This window comes from Rutilus rutilus (assembly GCF_951802725.1).
Source record: "Rutilus rutilus genome assembly, chromosome: 22".
NCBI classification, from domain to species: Eukaryota; Metazoa; Chordata; class Actinopteri; order Cypriniformes; family Leuciscidae; genus Rutilus; species Rutilus rutilus.
Genome location: NC_140227.1, coordinates 14,179,574 through 14,205,762, shown reverse-complemented (window position 1 = coordinate 14,205,762; position 26,189 = coordinate 14,179,574). Strand labels below are relative to the sequence as shown.

The 26,189-nt window shown below is 38.3% G+C and overlaps 1 protein-coding gene across 4 annotated transcripts; it reads left to right on the top strand.

Moving 5' to 3' along the window:
- The first annotated feature begins 3,696 nt into the window (after positions 1–3,696).
- rbms1a (RNA binding motif, single stranded interacting protein 1a) lies at positions 3,697–24,883 on the top strand. Of its 4 annotated transcripts, none has more exons than XM_084395884.1 (14): positions 3,697–4,006; positions 8,382–8,563; positions 14,112–14,170; positions 15,112–15,203; positions 17,056–17,213; positions 17,336–17,415; positions 17,550–17,665; positions 17,927–17,973; positions 18,655–18,733; positions 18,840–18,890; positions 19,144–19,254; positions 19,368–19,448; positions 20,798–20,879; positions 23,106–24,883. In XM_084395884.1, the coding sequence occupies exons 1-13, from the start codon at positions 3,950–3,952 to the stop codon at positions 20,873–20,875; spliced, it is 1,191 nt and encodes a 396-aa protein (XP_084252010.1). In that variant the 5' UTR covers positions 3,697–3,949; the 3' UTR covers positions 20,876–20,879; positions 23,106–24,883. The 4 variants fall into 4 exon arrangements, with proteins under 4 accessions (XP_084252010.1, XP_084252012.1, XP_084252013.1 ...); XM_084395886.1 differs by having other exon boundaries at positions 3,706–4,006; positions 17,550–17,656; positions 23,106–24,880; XM_084395887.1 differs by having other exon boundaries at positions 3,706–4,006; positions 17,550–17,656; positions 20,801–20,879; positions 23,106–24,240.
- Positions 24,884–26,189: the final 1,306 nt, after the last annotated feature.

The following is a 26,189-nucleotide window of genomic DNA, read 5'->3' as shown; positions in this document are numbered from 1 at the left end:
GATAAGACAATAGTTGTGATGTGTAGGGTTAGGGTAAGAGCTAGAGATTGCATCGTGTCACTGAATGCCCTCACAAAGATATGTACAAGAACGAGTGTGTGTGTGTGTGTGTGTGTCCTGGTAAACCCTACACAGATGGCAATGGTTTTTGGGAAATTGTTTTGGTCCCCATGAGGAAACAGCTTATAAATCATACTTAGTGATGTTTTTTGAAAATGTAAAAATGCAGAAAGTTTTCTGTGATGCGTAGGTTTATAGGTAGTGTTAGTTAAAGGGGATAGAATATACAGTTTGTACAGTATAAAAATCATTATGTCTAAGGAGAGTCTCCATAAAACATGAAAACAGAACGTGTGTGTGTGTGTGTGTGTGTGTGTGTGTGTGTGTGTGTGTGTGTGTGTGTGTGTTTGTGTGTGTTATTTTTGCTATTGGTTAGTATATTGTAAATTCCTGGCTGGCCTTTTCTAGATATTTAAGCATACAACTAAAGTCAAGTAGCAAAACATACAGTCTATAAGTTGTGATTTGTTTCAGTGGGAGCAGTAGGGGTTGTCAGGTTGACTGTGTTGGGCTGGTGTGGTTGGGGTTTTTGGTTGTGTTTGTGGTCAATAGTGGAAATTCAACTTTCAACTGAAAGTCGGAAATTCAACTTTTTTTCATGTTTGTCATCTGAGGAAAGTTTTGCTAAGTAATATATTCAAATGCTGGATTGATGCCGGGTTGTTTCAACCCATGTTCGGGTCAAAAAGGGAAAACCCCAACCGTTTACATTTTTTTATTTCATTTTTAAACCCAACGGTTGGGTTTGTCCATACTGGGTTGAAACAACCCAGCATTTTTTAAGAGATTAAGATTAATAAACCATGTTTAATACTAATTATTATAGTTATTACTCAAATGCATATAGTTAATTGTTATTACATTTTTTATAAATATAATTATAATACAATTTATTATTTTTATCATGACCCTGGATCACAAAACCAGTCACATGTCGCATTTGTGGCAATAGCCAACAATACATTGTATGGGTCAAAATTATAGATTTTTCTTTTATGCCAAAAATCATCAGGATATTAAGTAAAGATCATGTTCCATGAAGATATTTTGTAAATTTCCTACTGTAAATATATAAATTATTTATTTTTCTGAGTGAATGCGGCATAATCGTGAACATAAATGGACAACTTTAAAGGCGGTTTTCTCAATGTTTCGATTTTTTTGCACCCTCAGATTCCAGATTTTCAAATAGTTGTATCTCGGGCCAAATTTTATCCTAAATATCCTAACAAACCATACATCAATGGAAAGCTGTTGTTGTTAAACATTATTTTTTGAACAATATTTTATATTTGAATGATTTTGTTATGTATATTTCATATTTTATTGTATCTTCTTTATTTAGCATTGTACTCTTCTTTATTAAAGCCAGTAAAAGATAATGAAAGAAATAAAAAATTATAGAGAGACAAGAGTGTTTGCGTACGAGTGTGTAATATAGACCATTTACTTCTGGTCCTTCCCTCCATCACACACTTTTATTCGTTCTGTTTCTCACATGCACATAATTTGAGCTCGGTGGCCTCTACCCTGATTCACTCTGGCTTTCTGCCTCACTTAACTCTCACACACATCACACAGGGAGTGGAAGTAGAAATCACTCTCAGAGGGTGTGTGTGATGAGATAAAATCCTTCTCAGTCAGCATCAGAGTCTTTGTGCACAAATAATTATAATATCACTGTAACAGCTTTCATTGGACAGTATGTTATGAGCTGTTATAAGACACCCGATAAAAACAACAAGCTTGTTTTGACACTTGTGCAATTTCCAGTCACAGAGGCATGAGAAAGATACTCAACTTAACAAACCTAATAAGACAAGTCAAGCGAGCGCTTAAATACTTTCTCATTACCTTCCAAACACATGTGTGGCATTTTAATTTAGGCCTGTTTGTTCTGCACCAAATTGCGAACTGTCATTGAATAACACTAGGTGTTCCTTGAATCAGTACATAAGCTGTGAAATGTGATTACAGACGAACATTACCATGACAAAAAGTAGATAAGACATGCCCTGGGCAACCCTCTAGGAGGTGTCATTTCATTTCAGCCTTGTTATTATTGTTGCAAGAGGGAACTAGTTCACACCTCCCTGCCATTAAATACCACACGGGACATTTGTCTGTTTCTATTAGTTTAAGTTAGGAAGTTAGTTGATGCCCTCATTAAGTTTTGTTGGTGTGTGGCTGGGTCTCATTCATCTTAATAGTGTAAGTGCATGGTTTTGGACTTTATATGAACATCTATCTGGATACATTAAATATGATTTCTAAGACCCTGTTTACACCTGGTATTAAGATTCAGGTGTAAACAGGGTCTAAACCGTTTTGAGCTCGTCCACTTTTGACCACTCCCAGAGGTATTCGAAAACACATTCGACCAGAGTACTTTCGTAGTGTAAACGCTCATGTGGTTCGAACAGCCACAAAAGACCGTCTAAACATAATGAGAAGTGCGCTGGTCAGATGGGATTTACACTTTGCCGGATGAAGACCCAAGTTTGGCTTGAAGATGAAAACATACCAAGCACAATGTTCTCTCACCATTCCTGATTTCTAACACACACTCTTTGCGTGTGTCAGAGCAGAAATGAAAGCTGATGCTCACCATTTGTTTTTTTCGGTGTTGTAAATTGTGCGAGCTAATTTTTTCTATTAGATCTAAAAAAAAACATATATTTACCCGCACATAGACCCTCCCCTCAAAGAAATCAGGACAGAAGTGGTTAAAAGTGGACAAAAGAGAAGGATTAAAACACCAGGTGTAAACGGGTATGTGTCTCCATCGTCTACTCATGATCCGATCGACCAAAACGCATCTTAATACAGGTGTAAACAGGGCCTAAATGTCAAAATGGCAGTGCCCATGTCAACCTGCTCGATGAGTAAATGAAATAAAAACACATTTTTAAACATATTTATTAAAGTCAGCATGAAATGTTAAATGTTCGTTATTTTGACGTATTGAAACGGCTCCTAGACCAAGATTTTTATTTTGTCCATCTCATGTTAGTGACAGATTGTCCCGCCCTGGTGCCAGTGAACACGTCATCAGAAAAGAGGAGGAGAGATGTCACTGCAATAATTATAATAATAATAATTTTTATAAAAAAAAAAAAAAAAAAAACGAATTTTGATTTCATGGTGACTTTAATGCTATTCATTTCTTTATGTAAGCCTATAAACTTTTTAAATCAGCAAAAAAATAAAATAAAAAATGTTTAAAAAATCTGTCCAAAGCATTCAAATATAAAGAAAAGTGTTAATTAGGGTGTTTCTATATGCAGGGACCACCACCCAGGCCATAGTGGGACGGTCTGCTGTGTGTATTGTAGATGGGATCTGATGGCGAGGTAGTGGAATGTGTTGCATGCGTGCGGGATTGAACCAAACCACATGTAGGGGGAGACGTTTGACGCTGACAAAATATGACATGGTTTGTGTCTATTTTTCTTTTAGCATTTTAAAAATGTTTGAGTTTTTTTTTAATAAAGATTTCCAGTTTGTATATAACTTAGCTTTATACGTCGAAAATACACGTCATATACGATTAATTAGATACACCATCACCCTACCACCTGACTGCAGAATGGATCGTTCCTCAGTAGGTGGGTCTACGCTGCGGGCAACAGAACCGAGATCAATGAACCAGGCGATTTACCGAAACTGGTCGGACGAGCCAAGGTGGGAATAAACCATCGATCAAGAGCGAGCTTTTTATTTAGCAGTAATATTTATCTGCTCAAGCACGGATTATCACTTCACTCCGAAGCCAACATTAAAGTGTGCGATGTGGAAAATTTACAGTTCTCTACTGTAACCTAATATCAACTGATTTTGAGAGTAGATTTTTTAATTCATCGTTGGGTCACATAACAGAGGGGAATACATGATGATCTTCGCAAATACGGCCAATCCACTGAGAACTTCGTCATATCGAAAGCAGGTAGGTAAAGTATGGCATTGCAGTTGTAACGATGATAGAGAGTACAGGATGGACTCGCAGTGGGTCAGTAGATCCTTTACCTGGGACAGAATGTATTTAACTCCTCTTGCTCGTGCGTGCGCGCTCACGCACAGCGGCTGTGTCTCAACATCTAGTGAGCTGCCTGCCTAGACAGCATTTTAGGGCGCGTGCGGCGTTTTTGATCTTTGCTGACTCGGAACGGGATTATGATGAACAAAATTTATGCACGCACATTTAATCCTAAAAAAAAAGCCACATCATCACTGTGTTTTGAGACGCGGACATTGCCTTTAAAGCACATTATTTTTTTATATTAATCTCATTTATGTTAATTTGGTGTATTACACAACACCACTTCATTTGACCTACAGTTGCACAGTGTAATATGCATAAAGTCTGTTGACAGAACTGAAAGCGTTTTTTTCTATTTTTGGGATGTCACACACAGTCTAGAAATAGAAATGAGACCATAACGAATTGTCATTTCTGTAGATGTTCTTCACTGAATTACTTTTGTCGTACTACATTTGTTAAAGAAATTGTGTAATAATAATGTTACTGTCTTTTTAAAACGAAGAACATTTGCATACTTGGTGTTAATGAGTGAAGGGAGATGAGGATGAGAGAAGCCTGTGGTGAAAGTCTCCCATGGCAACTTGTGTCAGTAGATTCTTGGGTGTGTTATGAAGAATCTCCGCCTAATTAATATTCACGAGTTTTCCAGCAATTGGTGGGCCAACAGTGGGTGTGGCCTGCGGAATTCTATTTAAACATTGCTTGTCTATACATTCCAAATCTGCAAATGTGAGAATTTATGGATGTCACACACACACAAACACACACACACACCCTGCATGAAATCACACATTTACTATGCATTTGCATAGGCGTTCATGTGGTGGAGCTGAGAGTGATGGCTGCGATAGAGGCAGCAGAAGTTAATGGGCTTCAGGATTTCACAGTTTATAGGAACCATATGGTCGAGTATGACTACAGCGCATAGCTCAGGACCCAAGGGACACGCCGACGTATGAGAGATGGCTTGGATATTGAATGTGACCCCCCCCCCCCCCCCCCCATCCCTCTCCCATTGCGTTTTCTATGTCTCAGTTACCCTTCCCATGACTTTGTTATTTTCCCTATTGATAAAACTGGACATGTTGCCTTGAGTACTTTTTATACAGCACTTGAAATCAATAGATTTTCATCGTGAAAGGGAAAAGAAAGACAGAAGAAAGTGTACAAAAATGATCATCTCCCTCAGTCATTCGACAGATTGAAGAGAAAATTAGGACAGGATCTCCATCCGTCTGTCCTGTTCAACTTTCTCATTACATTTTGTGGATGAGCTCTATGAGTTGCTCAGTTCTTTTCTAATATGTTCCTCTAAATCATCCATCCATCAGCATGTGATTTTCATGCTGTTGTGGAAGGAAAAGTGGCTTGATCTCTTGCCTCAGTAATTAACAGGCGCTAACAAGCTTATGGGGCCACATCCAGTTTCACCTCAGCGCACAAGTGTGCGAGTCGCTCATGTGGAAATGGGTCAGTGTGTCAAAAATGGAGTACTCCCACTAACCCAATAGAGTTACAGTCAGGTGTCCGCACACATACTGATTCAGTTTTACATGCATATATATATATATATATATATATATATATATATATATATATATTATATGTATGTATACCGTATACGATAGTTTTCATGCTGTAAGAGCCACTGTCTTTCTAACCGCGTGTGACGGTTTGAGGTTTTGCCATCACTTTTGTGGTGATTTGGTTCTGTGAACAGTCACCCGCTGATGTTTTACAGGCAGCCATTTTGTGACGGCTGAGAGAAATGGAGCCGTTTTAATGAATGACTAAGAAACAGGAAGTGAGTCAGTGATGTGGGCTGTGGTGGCTGCTGCTCGGGGTGGGCGAGAGGCCCACACATCCTGTGTCCCAGAGCGCTCCTGTATCATGTGATCTTTCTCTGGAAAACATTCCTTCCTCTTAGCTAAAGCAGATTTATGGAGAAATCGCAACTCTCGGTTTGAGTGAACATGCCTCAGTCTGTGGTGAGTTTGGTACTGCGGTTTGGTAATGAGACTCTTGAGTCAAACTCAATCCCCAGAATGCACGACAGGCACTGAAAGGTGAATAAAAGCATCATTTTCAGATATCTCTCTAAATTCTCTGAGCATTTTTTTATGTTTTTAGGATGCATTTTCAAAAATTGTTCGACCTAAACTGAAAATTCCATCATGACTTGAGGCCCGTTCACAACAAGGACAATAACTATATAACGATAAAGATATAGTTCAAGAAATCTTTCAAAATGTAGAGTGCACACCACAAATATAATGTTAACGGCACAGTGAAATTATATTGTTGGAATCACTTTCAGAACGTTTCTTTTCCAGGTGATGAACGCTAAAAACATGCAGCCAATCAGAATCCATCCTGCTTTAAAGAGCTTGAGTATTTAAAGTGGCAGATGACAAAACTTCAGCTTGTGCTTAGAATGAATAGAATGACATCACGCGTTGGTGTGGACACTAATATTAAAGTTATCTTTATTGGTATCGTTCTTGGTGTGAACGGGCCTTTTTGGCAAACAGTAATACTATTTGCAGGATGTGCTACTTATGCTATACTAAGGTTAAGGTTAGGGTTAGCGGTCAGTCAGCACTGTGTTTGACTTGACAAACTGAAAACTTTAGAATTGACTGTGGGGTGGGGTTTGCGTTGAACTGATTCGAGAAAAGAATTCATTTGCAAGGAGAGTAATGTCTCAATATTCCGGTATGTTCCTCGAACAAAGCTATCGTATGATGTCTGAAGACTTGGAAAGTAGCGCTGAAGTCGTACGGACCCCTTTAAAGGCCCACTGAAGTGCCTTGAAACGCGCAGCATTATTCAATGTGTTGATGTAATTTCCACTGAAACAGAAAGACACGGCGGGACATATCGATTATCAGCTCCTCCTCTTTTTTAAAATAGCCAATAGTGTTTCGTTTATCACAGCTTGGCCAGAGCCGTTGAGCTCTGCAAAGCCCCAGTTTCCTCCTAATCTCTAACTGCTTCTTCTCCTAATCTCCACAATATCGCTTTACAATACAGCATTCTGTGGAGAATTCAAATGGGTCCGATATGTTTTATGGTTGGCGCCGAATCGCGCATATGATCTGCTCTGTGCCATCGTGTGGACGCTGTGGCGGTTCGCGTGACACCCCAATGGAAAGCATAATGAATCGTTCCCTATCCCCTAAATAGTGCAGTATGTGCCATTCACCATGTAGAAGATAAATGTGTGAACAAGTGACTGATTTTAGCTGCAGCTTCAGCCTCTTGTAGTGCAGGGGGCGGGACGCTTTATATTCTAGAGAGCATTTGATTGGACAGAAAATCTGATGAGAAGCTGAAGAGCAGAGTGATGTTATCAAAATCATTGATCCATAGTGGCGGAAGTGAGAGACTGTAAGTTTTGAAGGCTTGTATATTCCAAATGCGAATCGTTTCATTGTTTTTGGAGCACACTAGCTTATAGATAAACCTTAAGGCTAACATTTTCATACTAAAAGCCAAAAAATCTTCAATCTTGATTTAATGGGGACTTTAACGGTACCTTTACATCTTGTTTGAAGCTCGAAAGCTTTCCATCCTGTTCAATTTAATTGCGTGAAAAAGGGAAGCCAGCACATTCTTCAAAATATCTCCTTTTGTGTTCTACTGAAGAAAGAAAGCCATATGGGTTTGGATGGAACAACATAAGGGTGCCTAAAGATGCCAGAATTAAAATTTTTGGATGAACTATCCCTTTAATCATTGCACATTGTGGCAAGCGTTGAAAGAAATTGATGCCGCATTAGGAATTTCTCCAAAGTTGCATGGGCTTTCATCCAGTGAAGTAATCCCAACACATTCAGCTCTGGAGGAATGCGTAGATTGGACTGATATGAGAGTTGAAGGGCCGACTGTGCCTCTAGGCCTGTTTGTGCTTCGCTTTAATGGGAATTAGACTGTAGGGAGCTGTGGATGTGGGCAGACTCACTGGCGATGGCTGACTGTGTAATAATAACACCAGTTCACTACAGATAGAGTTAATGACGAATGGAGTCTGACGAATGTGTTTGAGGGGAAGTTGAGGTGGGGCTATTTTCTTTCTATGATGATATTATCGTGGTTATTTTTCTTTCCTTTTAAGAAACTCATAGTGTTTGGTGCTGTTGCAGAAAGAGAAGTTTGTCCATGGTTTGATTTGGAAGGCGCTATTTTTGTTTGAACCCCAAAAGTTTCAGTTGTGTGATGTCATCTTCTACGCATTTCCATTCGTCAAATCAATGAAATCTTTGTTCTCCTATGACAGCCTCCTGTTGCTCCGCCCACCCTCCCAATGGCCCCGCCCAGCCCGAGCACCAATAGCAGCACCAACAACAGCAGTAGCAGCAGCAGCACGACCGGCTGGGAGCAACTCAGCAAAACAAACCTCTACATCCGCGGGCTACCACCAGGAACCACCGATCATGACCTGGTCAAACTCTGCCAGCCGTGAGTATTTACTGTTATGTCATGACAAAATCACCAGTAAATGTCCTGGATGTATGTTCAACCAAATAAATGCAGTTTTTGATCTGTTTTCCTCTTGGTGTGAGATTCTGCACAGCACAGCAGAGCCTGTTGTCTGTTAACAGCTTGAATGTGTGAGATTGTCAGAATTGGGTCAAGTTATGGGATAAACCCTCATGAGCCCCTGTTTACCCTGCAAACATCCTCCACAATCAGCTTTTTCCAAGACTATACCTCTAATAACCAGTTAAAACCACCTCACTCATGTCAGTGATATCATAGCCTTTCACATACGGTGGACCAGTAGTGCACAACACAATGAAATCTAAAAAGCAAACATAAGTTCACAACACAACGGAATCAAGACACAACACAACAAAATCAAGCACCACGTTTTCGCCAAATCCCTCTCTCTTGAATCCAACACGGAAGTGACTTAAACTGTAATTCATCAACTGGCCACTAGAGACATTCTCCAAAGGAGAATCAATCCCATAGACCCCCATGTTAAAGGGATACTCCACTTTTTTTGGAAATAGGCTCATTTTACAACTCCCGTTTACAACTTTACCATTTTCGAATCCATTCAGCCGATCTCCGGGTCTGGCAGTACCACTTTTAGCATAGCTTAGCATAGATCATTGAATCGGACAAGACCATTAGCATCTCTCTCAAAAAAATGACCAAAGAGTTTCGATATTTTTCCTATTTAAAACTTGACTCTTCTGTAGTTACATCGTGTACTAAGACTGACGGAAAATGAAAAGTTGCGATTTTCTAGGCTGATATGGCTAGGAACTATACTCTCATTCCTGTGTAATAATCAAAAAACTTTGCTGCCGTACCATGAGTCCAGCAGGCGTAATGATATGACGCAGCGCCTGAAAATAGTCCCCAGCTCGGTAACTTCCAACGTGACCGGGACTAAGTTTGTCTAACCTATTAGACCTATTTTCAGGCGCTGCGTCATATCATTACGCCTGCTGCACTCATGGTACGGCAGCAAAGTTTCTTGATTATTACGCAGGAATGAGAGTATAGTTCCTAGCCTAGAAAATCGCAACTTTACATTTTCCGTCGGTCTTAGTACACGATGTAACTACAGAAGAGTCAAGTTTTAAATAGGAAAAATATTGAAACTCTTTGGTCATTTTTTTGAGAGAGATGCTAATGGTCTTGTCCGATTCAATGATCTATGCTAAGCTATGCTAAAAGTGGTACCGCCAGACCCGGAGATCGGCTGAATGGATTCGAAAACGGTAAAACTCAACTGTTTAACTCTGGGGGAGTTGTAAAATGAGCCTATTTCCAAAAAAAGTGGAGTATCCCTTTAATATGCCCAACTTTACAGCAGAAAAAAATATCTTTACAGTCTGGTACAAAAAGTGGTTTTGGTCTATATAGCTAATTTAGCCCTTCATGATAACTGTGAGGGGGGTGAATTTTTTTATATTTTAAATTAAAGTTTAAATTATATTAAGCCTTAAAGTTCTGCATAATTAAGGGCGTGGCCACTTGAGTGACAGGTGGATTGCTACTGCTGTCACTACTAGCCGTTTGTCTGCTAGCTGTCAAGTCACCTCAGCTAATCCCGCCTCTTTGCCCATTTTCGTTTATCCAGGAGTGACGCGCTGCCAAGATGGCGACTGCCGGCTCTGAAATTTTGGGTTTCAAAAATGCTCTTCAGAAACCTACGTGTGATGTCACGGAAACCACGTCCATATTTTTTTACAGTCTATGGTTTTCGCTGGCGGTCTGGATGCTTTTCACTCGCAATCTCCTTCTCATTTCATGAATCCATACATTAAGATTATCAGGATATCAAAACATTTAAAAATCAATTACACATATTAAGATCACATGACTTACACAGAGAATCTCTTGTCGTGTCCCGAGGAAATATCAGTTTTTCAGTGCCGACACTGCCCCTTAGTGGTCGGGAGCACTTACGTTGTGTTGTGGCTTGTTTCCGTTGTGAACATATGTTTGCTTTTTCGTTGGGTTGTGCACTTCTTGGCCACCGTAGTCACATGATTCTCATCAAGTCAACATGAAATGGTGTTCACAACCAGTTTTACTTGGATAAGTCTAATGTGTTCCCAAGTTTAATAGAATATTCAACAACAAAAAAGCGCAGAACTTGATTTTGTCAATTACTCTGTGCTGGACATTGTATCCCTCAATCCCAATGCCTGATTTCTGCATTTTAGGATTTTAGCAAAGTCTTTCTTTACCCGTTATTTCAAAAATAATTTATTATTTTAAAGTCAACCTAAAATGACATTCGCAACTGTTTTACATTCTGGAAGCTGATGTATTTCTGAGTGAAACGGGATGTTCAACAATAAAAAAAAAAATCATAGCTTGGGACATGGCTTTATCCACCAGGAAAACTGATTGGATCATGAATAGTGTGTGTTAATTACCAGGATAAAGAATTTTGGAGGTAAAAGTAAAAAGTAAATAAAGTGCAAAAGTTCTTATTCACTTTTTCAGCAGCCTTGGTTCTGGTATTTTTCCCACACATTTTTCACAAAGGGTTTTAAAAAAAAAGGTCTTTGTTAAAGTGGGTGGCGACTAAAGAGATTTCTTTGGGAAATGTAGTTTTTCACCAGGAAAACATGATTATTTATAAAAAATAAGTTAAAAAATGCAGGACGATGGCTTCAACAAAAGCATTTACAATCAATCAACAACCTCGTAGCTCACAGTAGTCTTTATAAACTTTATAGATAGGGTTCTTCTCATTTCATGTTGACTTTTTTTTGTATTTTAAGTATTCAGTATTCATTTAGTTTTAGCATTGCAGTTTTAAAAGAATTAGATTGTATCTGTTAATTTTCTGTTTTTAAACTAGAAACCATGAATGTGTATAATGAGATACTTTTAACGTCAAGTGTCGGGTTGGCTATTTATATATCAGGGCTTTCTCCTCTAGTTATTCCAGACAAGCGTAGAATACGCTTCACGCATCACCTTCTAAAACTCAACACACACACACACACACACACTCCAATGAGTGATCCGCTGGTTCATAGCAGCCGTTCTGCCTGCAGTATTAGACCAGCAGCCATGATTCAGCAGTTACTGGAGCAGGAAAAGTCGCAAGTTCCCTAAAATATTGCTGTTACTGCTGTTACTAATTTCATCTTTGCTGAACACAATGGAATATTTGGTCATTTTATTATGGACACCCATCTTCACATCGAATTTCATACGTGTTTATATCGGCGAGAGTGCTTGTTTGTGCAGAGGCTTTCCGATCCCACATGTATTCGTTCCAACATTCCCACTGTGGGTTAATTTACCCCTCGCTGCCCCCGGGAGACCAGTCATCACCATGGTAATCCTTCAAATTGATTCGAAAGAGTCAGATGGGGGGGGCCCATAATCCTCTTGGCTAGTATTCTAGTTAAAAGTGAAGATGAGGTCATGTGTACATTATAACTATACACAGTACAACCGGATTCACGCTTATGATCACATCTGTACATTTTGGTTAAAACTGTGAGGATTGTGTCAGTTCAGCTTTGAGGTATCGCAGTGACATCGTAACCTCGCTTTCCAGAGCCGTTTTAATCACAGAGAGTGACCGTTCATGGCAAAGCCGCGGATTGATTCGCCTTGATCCGCGTCAGGCAGAAAAACAGCGTCGTTCTGGGAGCTTCTGAGGGAATTCTGCCGGTGGGGGCAGGAAATGGGGCGTCCCCGCTGGAGCGCACGGGTCAAGGCCAAGGTCGCGCGCTCCTCTGGCACGTGGAGTCTTGTGATCTGTGTGTGAAATGTGATTGGCTCCGCTTTTCCCTCCCTTTTGACACGGCCCAGGACGCGCCCCAGAAATGCTGTTTAGTGTTTGCTTTGCAGCTCTGCTGAACGTCACACTGAATACATATTTATTCGTCTAAGCCAGAGTTTTAATGGCACAGGAAGGTGGTTTATAAATACATGAACGGATTTAAATTTCAGTTTGGAAACGGAGCCCTCGGTGAAGGTGAATGAAAAACAGTCCTTCCCCTGTCAGCACTCCTGTCACAGCTCTTTCCTGCACAGCCTTCGTGAGAGAGACATCAATAAATCTAAGCCAGCAGAAATGTGAATTTATTTTTCAGTCTACAAGCACTCGGTGTAGCGGTTAGCGTACACTACTGTTCAAATGTTTGGGGTCAGTAAGAAATTAGTACTTTTATTCAGTTAAAAAAAAAATCTCTTTCTAGTCATCAAAGAATATTTTGGTTTCCACATAAAAATTAGGCAGTAATGCTGTTTTCAACATTGATGATAGTAAGAAATGTTTCTTGAGCAGCAAATCAGCATATTAGAATGATTTCTGGAGGATCATGTGACACTGAAGACTTGAGTAATGATGCTGGAAACTCAGCTTTACCATCACATGAATATATAATGTTTAAAAATATATTGTAATACATTTTAATAGCCTAATATGTCACAAAATGACTGTTTAATTGTATTTTTGATGAAATTAAAAGCAGCCTTGGTGAGACTTCTTTCAAAAACATAAAAAAATCGTACTGACCCCCAAACTTTTGAACGGTCGTTCCAGACGTTGAGCTTTGGTGCTTCTGTGGAAGATTTGGGTTTGGTTCCCAATTCCCATGTTTTGTCAAAATCAATCTCGCTGTCCTTTCTCTCAACCATCTTTCCGATTAAAAAGTGTCCGAATATTAGCGTACCGTTTCCGCAATAGGAATTGACTTGTATGCATTGAATGCTCTTATGACCTACTACATTTGACAAATGTAAACTGCACTAGGTACAGTATCCCACAATGCAATGCCTCATTCTATTTCCAGTGTGACAAATAAGCCAGGTATACTATTTTTACTTAAGTCTTTAACATTTAATCAGTCTTCCCAAAAACATTTTTATTAAAAATGTATTAAAAAATGTAAAATGCTGGACACCACTTGGAGAATTAAGTATACAACATGATTAGGTCATGTGGCAACTTCGTAACATACTACTGTTTGAAATGTTTATAACATTTAAAAAAAGATGTGTGAAATTGTATGAATTATGCAAAGATAATCGCTTGCAGAAACCAGTACGCTAGCATGCATTCACTTACTCCAGTGTTTATCCCCTGGTCACTGCACCATTAATGGCGAGTTCCTTTTCACACACACACACACACACGCGTGCGCTGAGACAAGCGTTTCCTTTGAACCGTGGTGATTTGTGCGCTGTAATAACAGGTTTCACATGGACACTCCATTAAAGCAGCTCAATCCTCGTCTGTCACACAGTGACTCTAAAGCACCTGGGCTGTCAGCATCAAGTGTCCGTGGATGATTCTGTCACAAGTGACTCTTTGTTTCTGAATTGTATGCGTTTCAAGCTGACTTTGAGAGCTCTTTCGGGTGGTGTTATTTTTTCGTGGTAGATCTTGCATTTCATGTCGTGAATTCCTGTGTTGTTCTGTCATTTGACACATTGACTGACTCATGAGATTGAGCCCGTGTTTAACTTCTTCTCTCATTGTCTTTCTCTCTTTTTGTCTGTCTGGAAGCAGATATGGTAAAATCGTGTCCACCAAAGCCATTCTTGACAAGACTACAAACAAATGCAAAGGTTTGTCATGTAATTTTATTCTTACTTGTATACATGTGTTACCAGGGTCCAAAATGAACACTCTCATCTATATCATTCAATATAATATATTACGTGGCACAATAGAACATATAATATATAGTATAGAATAATAATACAATTAAAATAATCCAAAATAATCCTTTCAGAAATATGGTACTTTTTTCTTAATTGACTGACAAAAAGTTCATTTTGAACCTTGTGTGTTCAGTACCGTGGTTATACCATGTTTTTGTTTTTATTCATTTGAATTACCATGGTATTTTTTTTAAAACAGTACCATATACACTTCCATTTAAAAGTTTTGGGTTGGTGAGTTTGTAAAATGTTATATTAAGTCTCTTATGCTCACCAAGGCTGCATTTATTTGATCAAAAATGCAGTTAAAACAGTAATATTGTGAAATATTATTACAATTTAAAATAACTGTTTACTGTTTTAATATATTTCAAATATAATTTATTCCTGTGGTGGTAAAGCTGAATTTTCAGCATCATTACTCCAGTCTTCAGTGTCACATGATCTTTCAGAAATCATTCTAATATGATGATTTGTTGCTAAAGAAACATTTATTTATGTTGAAAACGGTTGTGTACAGGATTTTTTTGATGAATAGAAAGGTCAAAAGAACAGCATTTATTTGAAATAGAAATATTTTTATACATGTCTATCACTTTAATGCAAATTCTTACAAAAATAAAAAATCTTACTGACCCCATACGTTTTGAACGGTAGTGTAAATACCATAGTACATGAATAATATGGTAATCATTTAGTACCATTGTGTATGTCAGTACTTTGGTATTATCATCCAATACCATCACTAACTGATCATTTAAAAAAAAAGCATGTACACTTTGTGACATAGGGCAAAATTAATCAGAGTTGTTGGTCTGTGGTAATGTATTGTGTCCTCTTCATAGGATATGGGTTTGTGGATTTTGACAGTCCAGTGTCCGCGCAAAAAGCCGTCACAGCACTAAAGACCAGTGGAGTTCAGGCTCAAATGGCCAAGGTGAGTCATCCATTTTTGACATTACTTCCTCTGCCTAAGTAACTAGTTCATGACCCGTCTGTGAGGACGATTCAGGAAATGTCGATCTAAAATATTAAAATTTAACCTCTGGTGTCTTTTCATGTGTGTTTCTCCCTCGTTTCCTCTCTTCGACACACATTTCCTGTGTATCTTTTGTGCCACAGTGAAGTGTGTGTGTAAAAATCCTGCTGTGACCTTCTCCCAGGTTCTGCTGGGTGTTTCTGCCTGCATCTTCAATTTTTAATCTGCCCTCTTTTTCCTCTTCCTCCCCACTGTCAGCATATTACTCTTCCACTTCCCTGTAATGCGCGCGTGTGTGTGTGAGTGTGTGTGTGTGTGTCTCAATCAAGTGCACTGAGATATGCTGGTTTTGAGCTTATTCAGACGACCTGCTTCTTTATTTTTTGAACTGTAGGATGAACGACTAAATTATCACAATATGTTTTATATAATCATAATAGCATTTCCGCTTATCCTTGAGTGGTAGTGGTAGCTAAAAGGCTTATCATTTAATGCTAGCATGCTAATTGCCTCACACTATGCAAAAGTTAGATTGTTAGCTAAATTAAATGTTTAATGTAACCATTCATAGTTTAGGTAATATATGATATGTGACAATTTAAATACATTAACATATTGTCAGGATTAAAACTAAAAACACCAAAGTGTTTTTCTATCATTTTAAAATGTTTAAGGCACCAAATTAACCAGACATGGATAGCTAAGATAGCATGCTAATTAGTCCACAGTATTCTACTCCAGCAGGCTAATACCCTAGCAATAAGCAAGGTTAGCTTTTAAGCTAACTGAAAAAATATATAGAATGACAAATGATTAATTTGACTATTTATAGTTTCATTGGCATAATGTTATATGTGGTGGTGTAATTTAAATACATTAACATTTTTTCATTTTTAATTTCTTAAGGCACCGAATTAATCAGACATGGATGGTTAAGCTAGCAGGCTAATCAATTAGCAGTATATTAAGCTCGCAGGCCAACCATTTAAAGTCAGCATGAAATGGAAGTTGCAAAAGTCTTTTTGTCTCTATTGTGATGTATATTAGAGTGAAACGGCTTCTGGAATGAGAAAAATGTAGGGCAGGATTTGATTTCGTCCTTCGGGAATTGATTGGATCGTAGGAAGTTGGGCATTGCTAACTAAATGGAAGCAGATCTGAATGCAATCAGTTGTGGAGGATATTATGTTTTGAGACATACGTCATGAAGAGAACAGATGTCGTTTCTAGGGGAAGGGGAGGTTAACGTTTTTGATTACGAGTACACATGAATTAAAAAATAATGATGTGTATGGATAAATCATTTATAATAAGCACTGCAACATTCTGTAAATAAAGTTTGATTTCATGGTGACTAACCATATGGTAAGCTAGGAGGCTAATCCGTTATCATGCTAAGCTAGAAGGTTAATCGCCTAACAGAATCCAAAGGTTAGCATTTAAGCTAAATAAGTAGCTTTTATACATGTGCTTTAGAAAAAAAAAACATTACTGGTGTGCATCTTGAGACAAAACTATGGCAGTGACATTTTTTAAGATATGTCAGTGCAAGTTGCTTTTAGTGTAAACAGCTAAAACATGTATTTTAGTCTGGGACTAGCTTAGCCTTGTCTGTGGTAACAAGGAGCTAGCAGTATAATCAGTTACCACTGTGCTAAGTTAACAGGCTAATCACTTAGCAATAGGTTTATTAGCTAACAAAAAAATGATATAACAACATTGCTTTGACCATTACATGAAGTACATAAAGGTCTTTGGTTAATTACGTGTGTAATATCGTGTTGTGTGTTTCATGTTTTTCTAAATACAGCAACAGGAGCAGGACCCGACTAACCTGTACCTGTCCAACCTGCCCGTGTCTATGGATGAGCAGGAGCTAGAGAACCTCCTCAAACCCTTCGGACAGGTCGTGTCCACCCGAATCCTCCGCGACACTAATGGAGTGAGCCGGGGAGTGGGCTTTGCTAGGTTAGTGAGACTACTGATTTTGTGTGCGTGTGTGTTCGCTTGTGAAATGGGGTCAGATTTACACTGTTCATGCATGTGAATGTTTTGTGAAATTTTCCGTCTTTATTCCGCTCTATTTCAAGGATGGAGTCTACAGAGAAGTGCGATGCCGTGATCTCTCACTTCAACGGGAAGTTCATTAAGTCCTCCTCTGGGATGCTGGGTGAGTATTCAGCACAATATTCTTGTGGTGTTTTATTATAATGCATATATAGTCTATATGTAGGCTACAGACTGTACGCTCTATAGTCTTTGTCTTCAGTACTGTTAAGCTAAGCGTGTGTGTGTGTGTTTTAGGTGCATCAGAGCCTTTGCTGTGTAAGTTTGCTGACGGCGGTCAGAAGAAGAGACAAAGTCAGGCTAAATATGTCCCTAACGGACGAACCTGGACACGGGACGCCGAGGTGAGACTAGTAAGTCCTGTTTACAATTGCGTATGTGCGTGGTGCTGACGGTGACGGCAGGTGAATGGGTGTGTATTTGTGCATTGAAGCATAATGAGCCATTCTTACATGACATCATACGTCATCCTTTGTTTGGTTTCCAACTATTGTACTGTAGGCTAATTAAATATAATAACTGACATATTTTAACTGTCAATTGTATAGTGAAACTGCCTTTATGTGTATGAAACCAGCTGTGATCAAAACCAATTTTGATTTTACTTTCTTTAGAGTGGAATGACCTTGACCTATGACCCCAATACCGCCCTTCAGAATGGGTAAGAACAGCTTGAACGTGTCTTAAATGTATTTTTCACATTATTTTTAGTTTATAATGTTTATTTTATACGCTATTCTACAGAGCCCAGCAAATGTGTTCCTGTGACTTAATTAATTCCCTTGTTTTAGTTTAATCATTTCCATGTTGTACTGATTCGTTCCCTCATTTTTATTTAAACTGTGGACACATTGTACTGATTCATTACCCCATTTTATTTATAACATGGCCACATTGTATTAATTTGTTTTAGTTAAACTGTGGCCACTGATTCGTTCCCTTGTCTTAGTTCAGTCGTGGACCACAATTTAATAAAAAAATTCTTACAAAAAAGCATCTTTTCGCTTCAGAAGGCCTTTATTAACCCCCTCGAGCCTTGTGGATTACTTTTATGATGGATGGATGCGGTTTCAAAATCTCAGTTACTATTCAGGAAATTTTTTAATATAACTCTCAATTGAGTTTGGCTGAATAAAGAAAGTCACATACACATAGGATGGCTTGAGTGTGAGTAAATTACGGGATAATTTCCATTTTTGGGTGAACTAACCCTTTAATACACCAACCAACCCCACAATGCTCAGATGTACTTTGTGCAATTGCCATTAAATAGTTAAATGATGTGTAACTGTCATCTAGACCCTCAGAAATATTGTATCCTTTGTATAACGTGTTTTTATAGGTACTATGCTGCTCCTTATGCTATGGGGAACCGGTTAATGGCTCAGCCAGGAGTGTCTCCGTACATCTCTACATACCAGGTACTGCTCTTCTTCACCTCCCTCAACTTCACGGTCAGGTTGTGTTGATGTGAGTGTTTCTGACTAGCACCTGCTCTCTTGCTAACATCTGCGTTTGTGTCTCCAGGTACAGAATCCTTCATGGATGCAACATCAGCCTTACATCATGCAACACCCAGTAAGGCCAAATTATTTTCTCTTTTTTTCTTTCATCTCTTCATCTCTCCATTTATTCAACAGGAGATGACTCACAACCAATGTTGCTTACACATAAGTCAGGAAGACGTGTGTGTGTGTGTGTTTACACAATATTTCCTGTTTTTGCCCTATTGTGGGCAGAATTTCTCTGTTATTAAGTGCTGGATTTCTCGCTCTTTCTCTGTAATTGCTAAATATAACTGTTGTATTCTGTTTTTTTTTTTTTTACTCAGGGAGCCGTTCTGTCGCCCTCTATGGAGCATCCCATGTCACTGCAGCCGTCCGCTATGTTGGCTCCCCTCACCCAGCAGATGGGCCATCTCTCTCTGGGCGGCACTGCAACCGTATGATCCTATCACACAGATTGCAATAATATGGCACAGGCGTATATGCTAATTAATAAGTAATATTAACACCTGTGTTTTTAATAAAGCCACATAATTCTTTTCTCCTGCAGTTTATTCCTGCCAACACAGCAATGCCAGGAGCTTACATCCCTCAGTACGCCCACATTCAGCCCGCTGCTATCCCTCCTGAGGTCAGTCCTACACTCAATGACAGTTATACCGCAATTATAATCGGCATTTATACCACAGACCGCTGTAGTTTTCTGTATTGTCAAGACGCCTGTACAAAAAAAAAAGCTATTCTTGTTTTCAGAGAATTTATATCAAATTATGTTGTTTTTTTGTTTGTTTTTTTCTACTAGACAGGCTTTATTTTTGCTACCAAATTATAAGCATAAACCTTGTTAAATTCATCATATTTACAATACCATTCAAAATGTTGAGGCTGGTAAGATTTGTTGTGTTTTTGAAAGTCGTATGCTCACCAAGGCTACATTTATTTAATCAAAAATACTGTAAAATCATAATATTGTGAAATATTATTACAATTTAAAATAGCTGTTTTATATATATATATATATATATATATATAATTAAAAACAGCCATTTTAAATTGTAATAATATTGCACAATATTATGATTTTACAGTATATATATATATACAGTGCAATGCATAAGTGAATACACCCATGCTAAAGTTGACTAAAAAGAGGAATAAAAAATTATATTTTGGAAATTGAACTTAATGCCTTAATTAAAAAAATTAGGAAAAATCCAACCTTTAAGGACACCAATTTTCTTTGTGAATGAATAATGTATCGTAAATAAATAAATGTTCTTCCTTAAAATACATGGTGCATAAGTGAGTACACCCCTAATTTTTTTTTAGGATACTATGCATCCTGATAAAGTTCCCTTGGCCTTTGGAATTAAAATAGCCCCACATCATCACATAGCCTTCACCATACCTAGAGATTGGCATGGGGTACTTTCCATAAGATCATCTCTCAATGCAAATCAAACTAGCTTTTAGGCTAACTGAAATAAAACCATGCCAATCTCTAGGTAGAACATTTATTTATTTACGATACATTATTCATTCACAAAGAAAATTGGTGTCCTTAAAGGTTGGATTTTTCCTAATTTTTTAAATTAAGGCATTAAGTTCAATTTCCAAAATATGATTTTTTATTCCTCTTTTTAGTCAACTTTAGCATGGGTGTATTCACTTATGCATTGCACTGTATATATATATTTTTTTTTATTCTTGTGATGCAAAGCAAAATTTTCAGCATCATTACATTACATTATAAATATCTCTTTTGATCAATTGAATGATTCTATTATATTATAATATATTGTATTATATTATATTACAAAAAGAATAGATTAAGAAAGATAGACTTTAAGAAATATACTCTGGAAATGACTCATACAGTTAAAGTAAATTTAGCTTAGATTATTATTATTATTATTATTGGAAACCCACACAAAAATTGAAATAAATGTTGAAATGTATTTGTTTTTGTTTGTTTTTCAGCAGGAAAGTGGTGTACAGCCACAAGATGTGTCCTCTTCGGATCCTTCATCGTACTCTTTTCAACCCAACAAGCAATAAAACGGTATTTGATTTTCATCTTTTTATTCTTGTGGTGGTCAGTGTTCTGTTCACTCACTCTCATGTCCTGTCAAACCCATATGACTTCCTTTCTTCTGTGAACACAAAAGGAGAAGTTGTAGAATGTTGACGATGCTCTTTCCCATACATTGAAATCCCATTCACTGGGAAAGCATTGGTCTCATGGACGTCAAAACCTTGTTCAAAACATTCCGCATTTGAATGAGATTTTAGAAATACAGCAGTTCAAATTTAAGACAAAGCCATTTTGTGGCTTCAGAAGACTAGGAATACAGCACACAAGTCTTATGTACCGTATTTTCCGCACTATAAGGCGCACTTAAAAGCCTTTCATTTTTTCAAAAAACGACAGTGCGCCTTATAATCCGGAGCGCCTTATATATGGATCTGGCGCCTTATGTTAACGTCTGTTTAACAACCGCTGACTTAAACCTTGTTTATACTTTCGCCTGACACCGGAGCGCGAGCCTCCGCTGACTGCGCGCGCAACTCCCCAAACAGACGAGGCATTTATACTTGACGCAACTGTTTTGTTTTAGACTGAACACCAGACCATATAACTGATTTAGACGCGCAAACTGGGTGCCGGTGTGATGAGATGTACTACTAATATCCGTCTGCAGATTCGGCTCAAAGTCATGCATCTTCGGATTCAGAGGCGCGCGCGCTGTTAAACCGAATCTGCCCGAGCAGACGGATATTATTTTTTTTATTACCTTCGCGCTCATGCGGACGGGTCGAGTATAAACAAGGTATCTTGGTTTACATTTGGACTTTGGATGTGATCTTAGGCTTGAAAAGGTTGGTGACCACTGCATAACGCAAACCCAGTCAAACGTTTGACTGCAGTATCTTCTATTCTATGCGCCTTATAATCCGGTGCGCCCTATATATGAAAACAGTTCTAAAATAGGCCATTCATTGAAGGTGCGCCTTATAATCCGGTGCGCCTTATAGTGCGGAAAATACGGTACTACTTTTATGGTACTTTTTGGCATTTTTGGACTTTGAAAGCCCTGTCCACATTAGTCTCGCATAATGCCTTCAGACTGACGGGTTCCAGCACAACTTTCATTGGCCAAGGACCACCCAAGTGGACGCCTGACTGACATGTAAAGCAACCAATCACAGTTCGTTTTGTTCAGCGTCATGTTTAGAGGCGTGAAAATGTAAAGTCGATGTCCTTACAATAACAGGAAAACTCTTGGACATATTTTAAACAGTCTGCGGTATGAACTTCACATACTTTTGAAAATCCAGCATTTAGTTGATCATGATTGTAAACACGACGGCTTCCTTCTTCCATGAGGGGGTTTGGCATCACTACGGCTTTGTTTCCAGGTGGGCCGCTAAAGAACGCTAGCCTAGAAATCTAGACGCACCCAGGCGTAAGAAAATGTATTTTGCAGCCAGGGTCGTCTAGCAACTCTCCGTTGGCTTGCGAGCTGGAAAAACCAAACTCTAGTCAGGCCAATCACATCGTGTATAGAGTCGGTGGGCGGGCTTAACATATTGACGGCAGAGTTGCGACGGTTCCGCGTGAATTCCCTGCTACTTGAAAACAAAGAATGGCTGCTGCTGCTGGCGAACAGCGGTCTTTCGAATCGGCTTTGGCCGCGACTCCGGAAGACTTGGAGTTAAGCTTTTCTTTGAGAAAAGAACAAAGAACGGCACTGAAGTCATTCTTAAAAAAGGAAGATGTGTTCGGAGGTTTGCCGACCGGATACGGCAAAAGTTGAATCTATCAAATAGCTCCGCTGGTGGTTGGTTGTAGCGCTATCCTATTGCGTGCAGAGGGAATTTCTAAGACAACTTTTATCCCGCCCCTCGGATTGAGCCGTGCCAATGGTGTGTTCCCGGACCCAACATCTTGACGTGGGTCTGGCTTGTCAGGCTAAAAGAACGCGACAAATCCTGTCGAATTCAACCAATCGGATGACGACTTGGAAACTCCTGATGTGTTTCCAATTTTGTGCCATATGCATTTCTGGAACCGTCTGAGACTGAGAATGTCCACATTAACTCTCTAGGACGTACTACAAAATCACTACTTTTTGTGTTTCACTGAAGTAAAAAAATCTTTTTTGGACGAGCTATTCAATTAAACTGAGTCTTAAAATGATTTTGAGTCAACATCAACGTAATTCCGGAACACCGCTTACATGTCCATAGTGTTCAGTATTTGACTAGTGTTGTTTTTTCGTTTCAGGTTCTGAGATCAGAGCCAGACTACCGTACGAGCCGTTGCTACGGTAACAACGTTTGCTTTCTCTTAGAGGAAGTGACATCACAGAGGAAGCGACGCTCGCGCACGGGTTCCAGAGAATTTGTCCATGATTTAATCACCTACTAAAAGAAATCAACAAGAAACCTCAGAAAACTCTTGTGCAAACATTTTCTCCAACAAATCAAGACAAGGCAATATCACATCAGCTGTGGACAACAAAGGGGAGCAGAGTTTTATTTTGCTAGAAAGAGGAAGGAGAAGATGACAAATGCTTATTTTTTACCAAGAACTTTTAACACAGACCATGTCTGTGAGTAACAGTGAGTGATGATGATGACACCTTTCGATGCATGATGTTTTTTTAAATATGGTTTTTATTATGTTTTTACGGACTGTTTCTCAAACAGACAAAAGAAAAAAATTGCGGTTGTAGTAGAAATGAAGAGGTTTCTGTTTGCTTTTTGGTCTTCCACTCTTTGCCTTTTTAGTAGTTCAAATATTTACCTTTTAAATAAGGTGGGTGGGGTTTAGACTGACTGATGCAATGCTTGCTGGCTATTGGTTCTTGCTCCTGTCTCTCAAAGCAATGGCTTTCCTGTTTCCTTTTTTAACGTTGCTCTGAATCAAACGTGATTTGTTTCAGAGATTGTGTGTCTGTTGTGGAGGAGTCTTTCTTTCCATTGAATTCATGTGTAAAGTCTTTCGGTAGATGTAGAAGTGGGTGTTGAGACGAGGGTGGGTGGGGTTTCGTGGGAGGCGGGGCATGAGTGGGTGTGGTTAAGATAGCTGAGGTATGTGGGCGGGGCTAATAAAAGGGATATTATGGATTTGGGAAAGCTGACATTTTTCCATCTGTTCACAGGATGATTGCGATTTTTATTTTCAGTGCCATTTTTTATTTATTTTATCTTTTTGTCTTCATTTTTCTTTTTTTACACAACACATCAGGATTTCTTTGATGCGCAGATTAAAGGCAGAAGTGCAATGTTTCTTTAGGTAGAAATCAAGAATTGAACCTAATAGTTGAGGCCTAACAGATTATAAACATACGATAGAACAGTTTTGCAAATGAATGCATTTCTGAACAAATAATGTAAAACATTCGTCATTACAATTTAATAAAGAAATAATAAAAAATAAAAAACATGCAACTTCAAGGCAACTATGACACTTTCCACCAAAGACCTTTTCTGCCTACTATTGAACACAATAGTATGGACTACTGCAATAGGTTTTGGTCAAACTGAATGGTAGTTTGTGTCTTTTTCGTCAATCTCAGCTTTAATCTAGTTTATCGTAGGTGTGGACACATCTCTAAGCAGTTGGATGGAGGGAAGACTTGATCGCGGGTTCATAACATGGTTGTAAACAAGGCTTTCATCTGTCTGTCTTACAGTTAGTTAAGCAGATTTCTGTGTGTCTGTGTGTGATTGTGTATTTAGATGTCCAGGTCAGCTTGGCCTTTGATCTACCTCAGAGTTGTATCTGTTGTCTGATTGGTCGGGCTGCAGGTCTATCCTGTCCAATCAGATGTAAAAGCGCCAGCTCGGGAGCTGGTGTCATGCAGAACTTCATCTTTAATGCGTCTATTTGTCCTCCTCTTTAAAGAAACATCTATGTTTTGTATCTGTATGTCTTTCTGTTGGTGTGTTTTTTTTTTTTTTTTTTTCATTGCATTGAGATGTTTTGAGCTTGATTGTGTGGAGAATTCCTTTATGTTCTTCTTTTTTTTTGTTCAGTTTCTTCCTGATAGGTGCAGTAAAAAAAAAAAAAAAAAAGAGAGGATTGTGTAATTTTTCCTGCATTTGTTTCATTCATTCTTTTATTTTTTTAAATCCATGTAAACTACCTTCTCTGGAATTGTTTCACTTTGCTGTAGCCTCTCCATGTTTAGAGGCCTAATCTGAAGAACCAAAGTTAAATATCATCATGGTGACTAATGTGTCAAAAAGCAGCACATCATAATTTCATTGGACAGATACAGTGTCTTTTTTTCAGTCAAAGTAAACGTTTCAGAACGGCAATCATTCACGCAGTGTATAAATACAGGACTGTTGTTGAAATTATTAATTTTTAAAATTGTTTTATTGAACACCTACCACTTGCACGTCCAGACTTTTTTCGTTTGTTTTTATTTCTACATTTTTTTTTTTTTCTGTTGTGAAAAGGAAAATTTTTTGAATTAAAAGAGCTCAAACTTGTGTTTTTGAGTTTGGTTTGTAATCCTGTGATTTTTAGGACCTGGTAATTTAAGTGTATATTACCGCATGCTTAACTTGTTAAGGGAACGAACTGTAATTCTATAGGACATTCTTAGTTGTCTTGAAAAAAAATATCAGCCATGATATTTATAATCTGTAGCAGCTTTATTATTAAAAACAGCTTTATCAATTTGTTTTTTATTAGTTACAGAACGGAATTTCTTCTTCTTCTTCTTTGTTGTTGCTAAAAACGGAACAAAATGAAATTAGAAAAAGCAACAAAAAAAAAACTTCTTCCACAATGATCAATATTTTTGAGGTGTCGGGACGGATGTCGCGGGAAATTGCATGCATACGTCACTCGCCCGTGCGTAACACGTCATATCTGCACACTGAGAAAATAAGTTTTAATTTGCAAAGTTGCTTTAAACTGACTCCAAAACATCTCAAATAATGTCCGTACTGACATTAACCTGTAGGTGGTGCTGTAAGACAGACAAACGGAATATTTTTAGAACGCTTGTTCTCTCTGTGCCTTGGGTGTTATTGTCTTATCTCATTCTCAAGTCGATCTCAAAGTGTCCGTAGTAGGCTAGGGGAGAGCGGGGAACAACGTAACGCGGGGCTAGTTGTAACACACTTGTTTTAAATACAAGTTTTTTTTTTTGGAAGATATCAATAGACATTTATTAAACCATAGCAAAAGTAAATTTCTTACTTAAGTTAATTTTTCATCTCTATTTTTTGTGTTTATTTAAAATTAGACAAATCTGATATTTTAATCTACAATATGTAATTTAACGGTTGATATAGTTCTTTAATGCTTCGCTAACTAGCAGACATTCGCAGTTTAAATCCCAGTTGT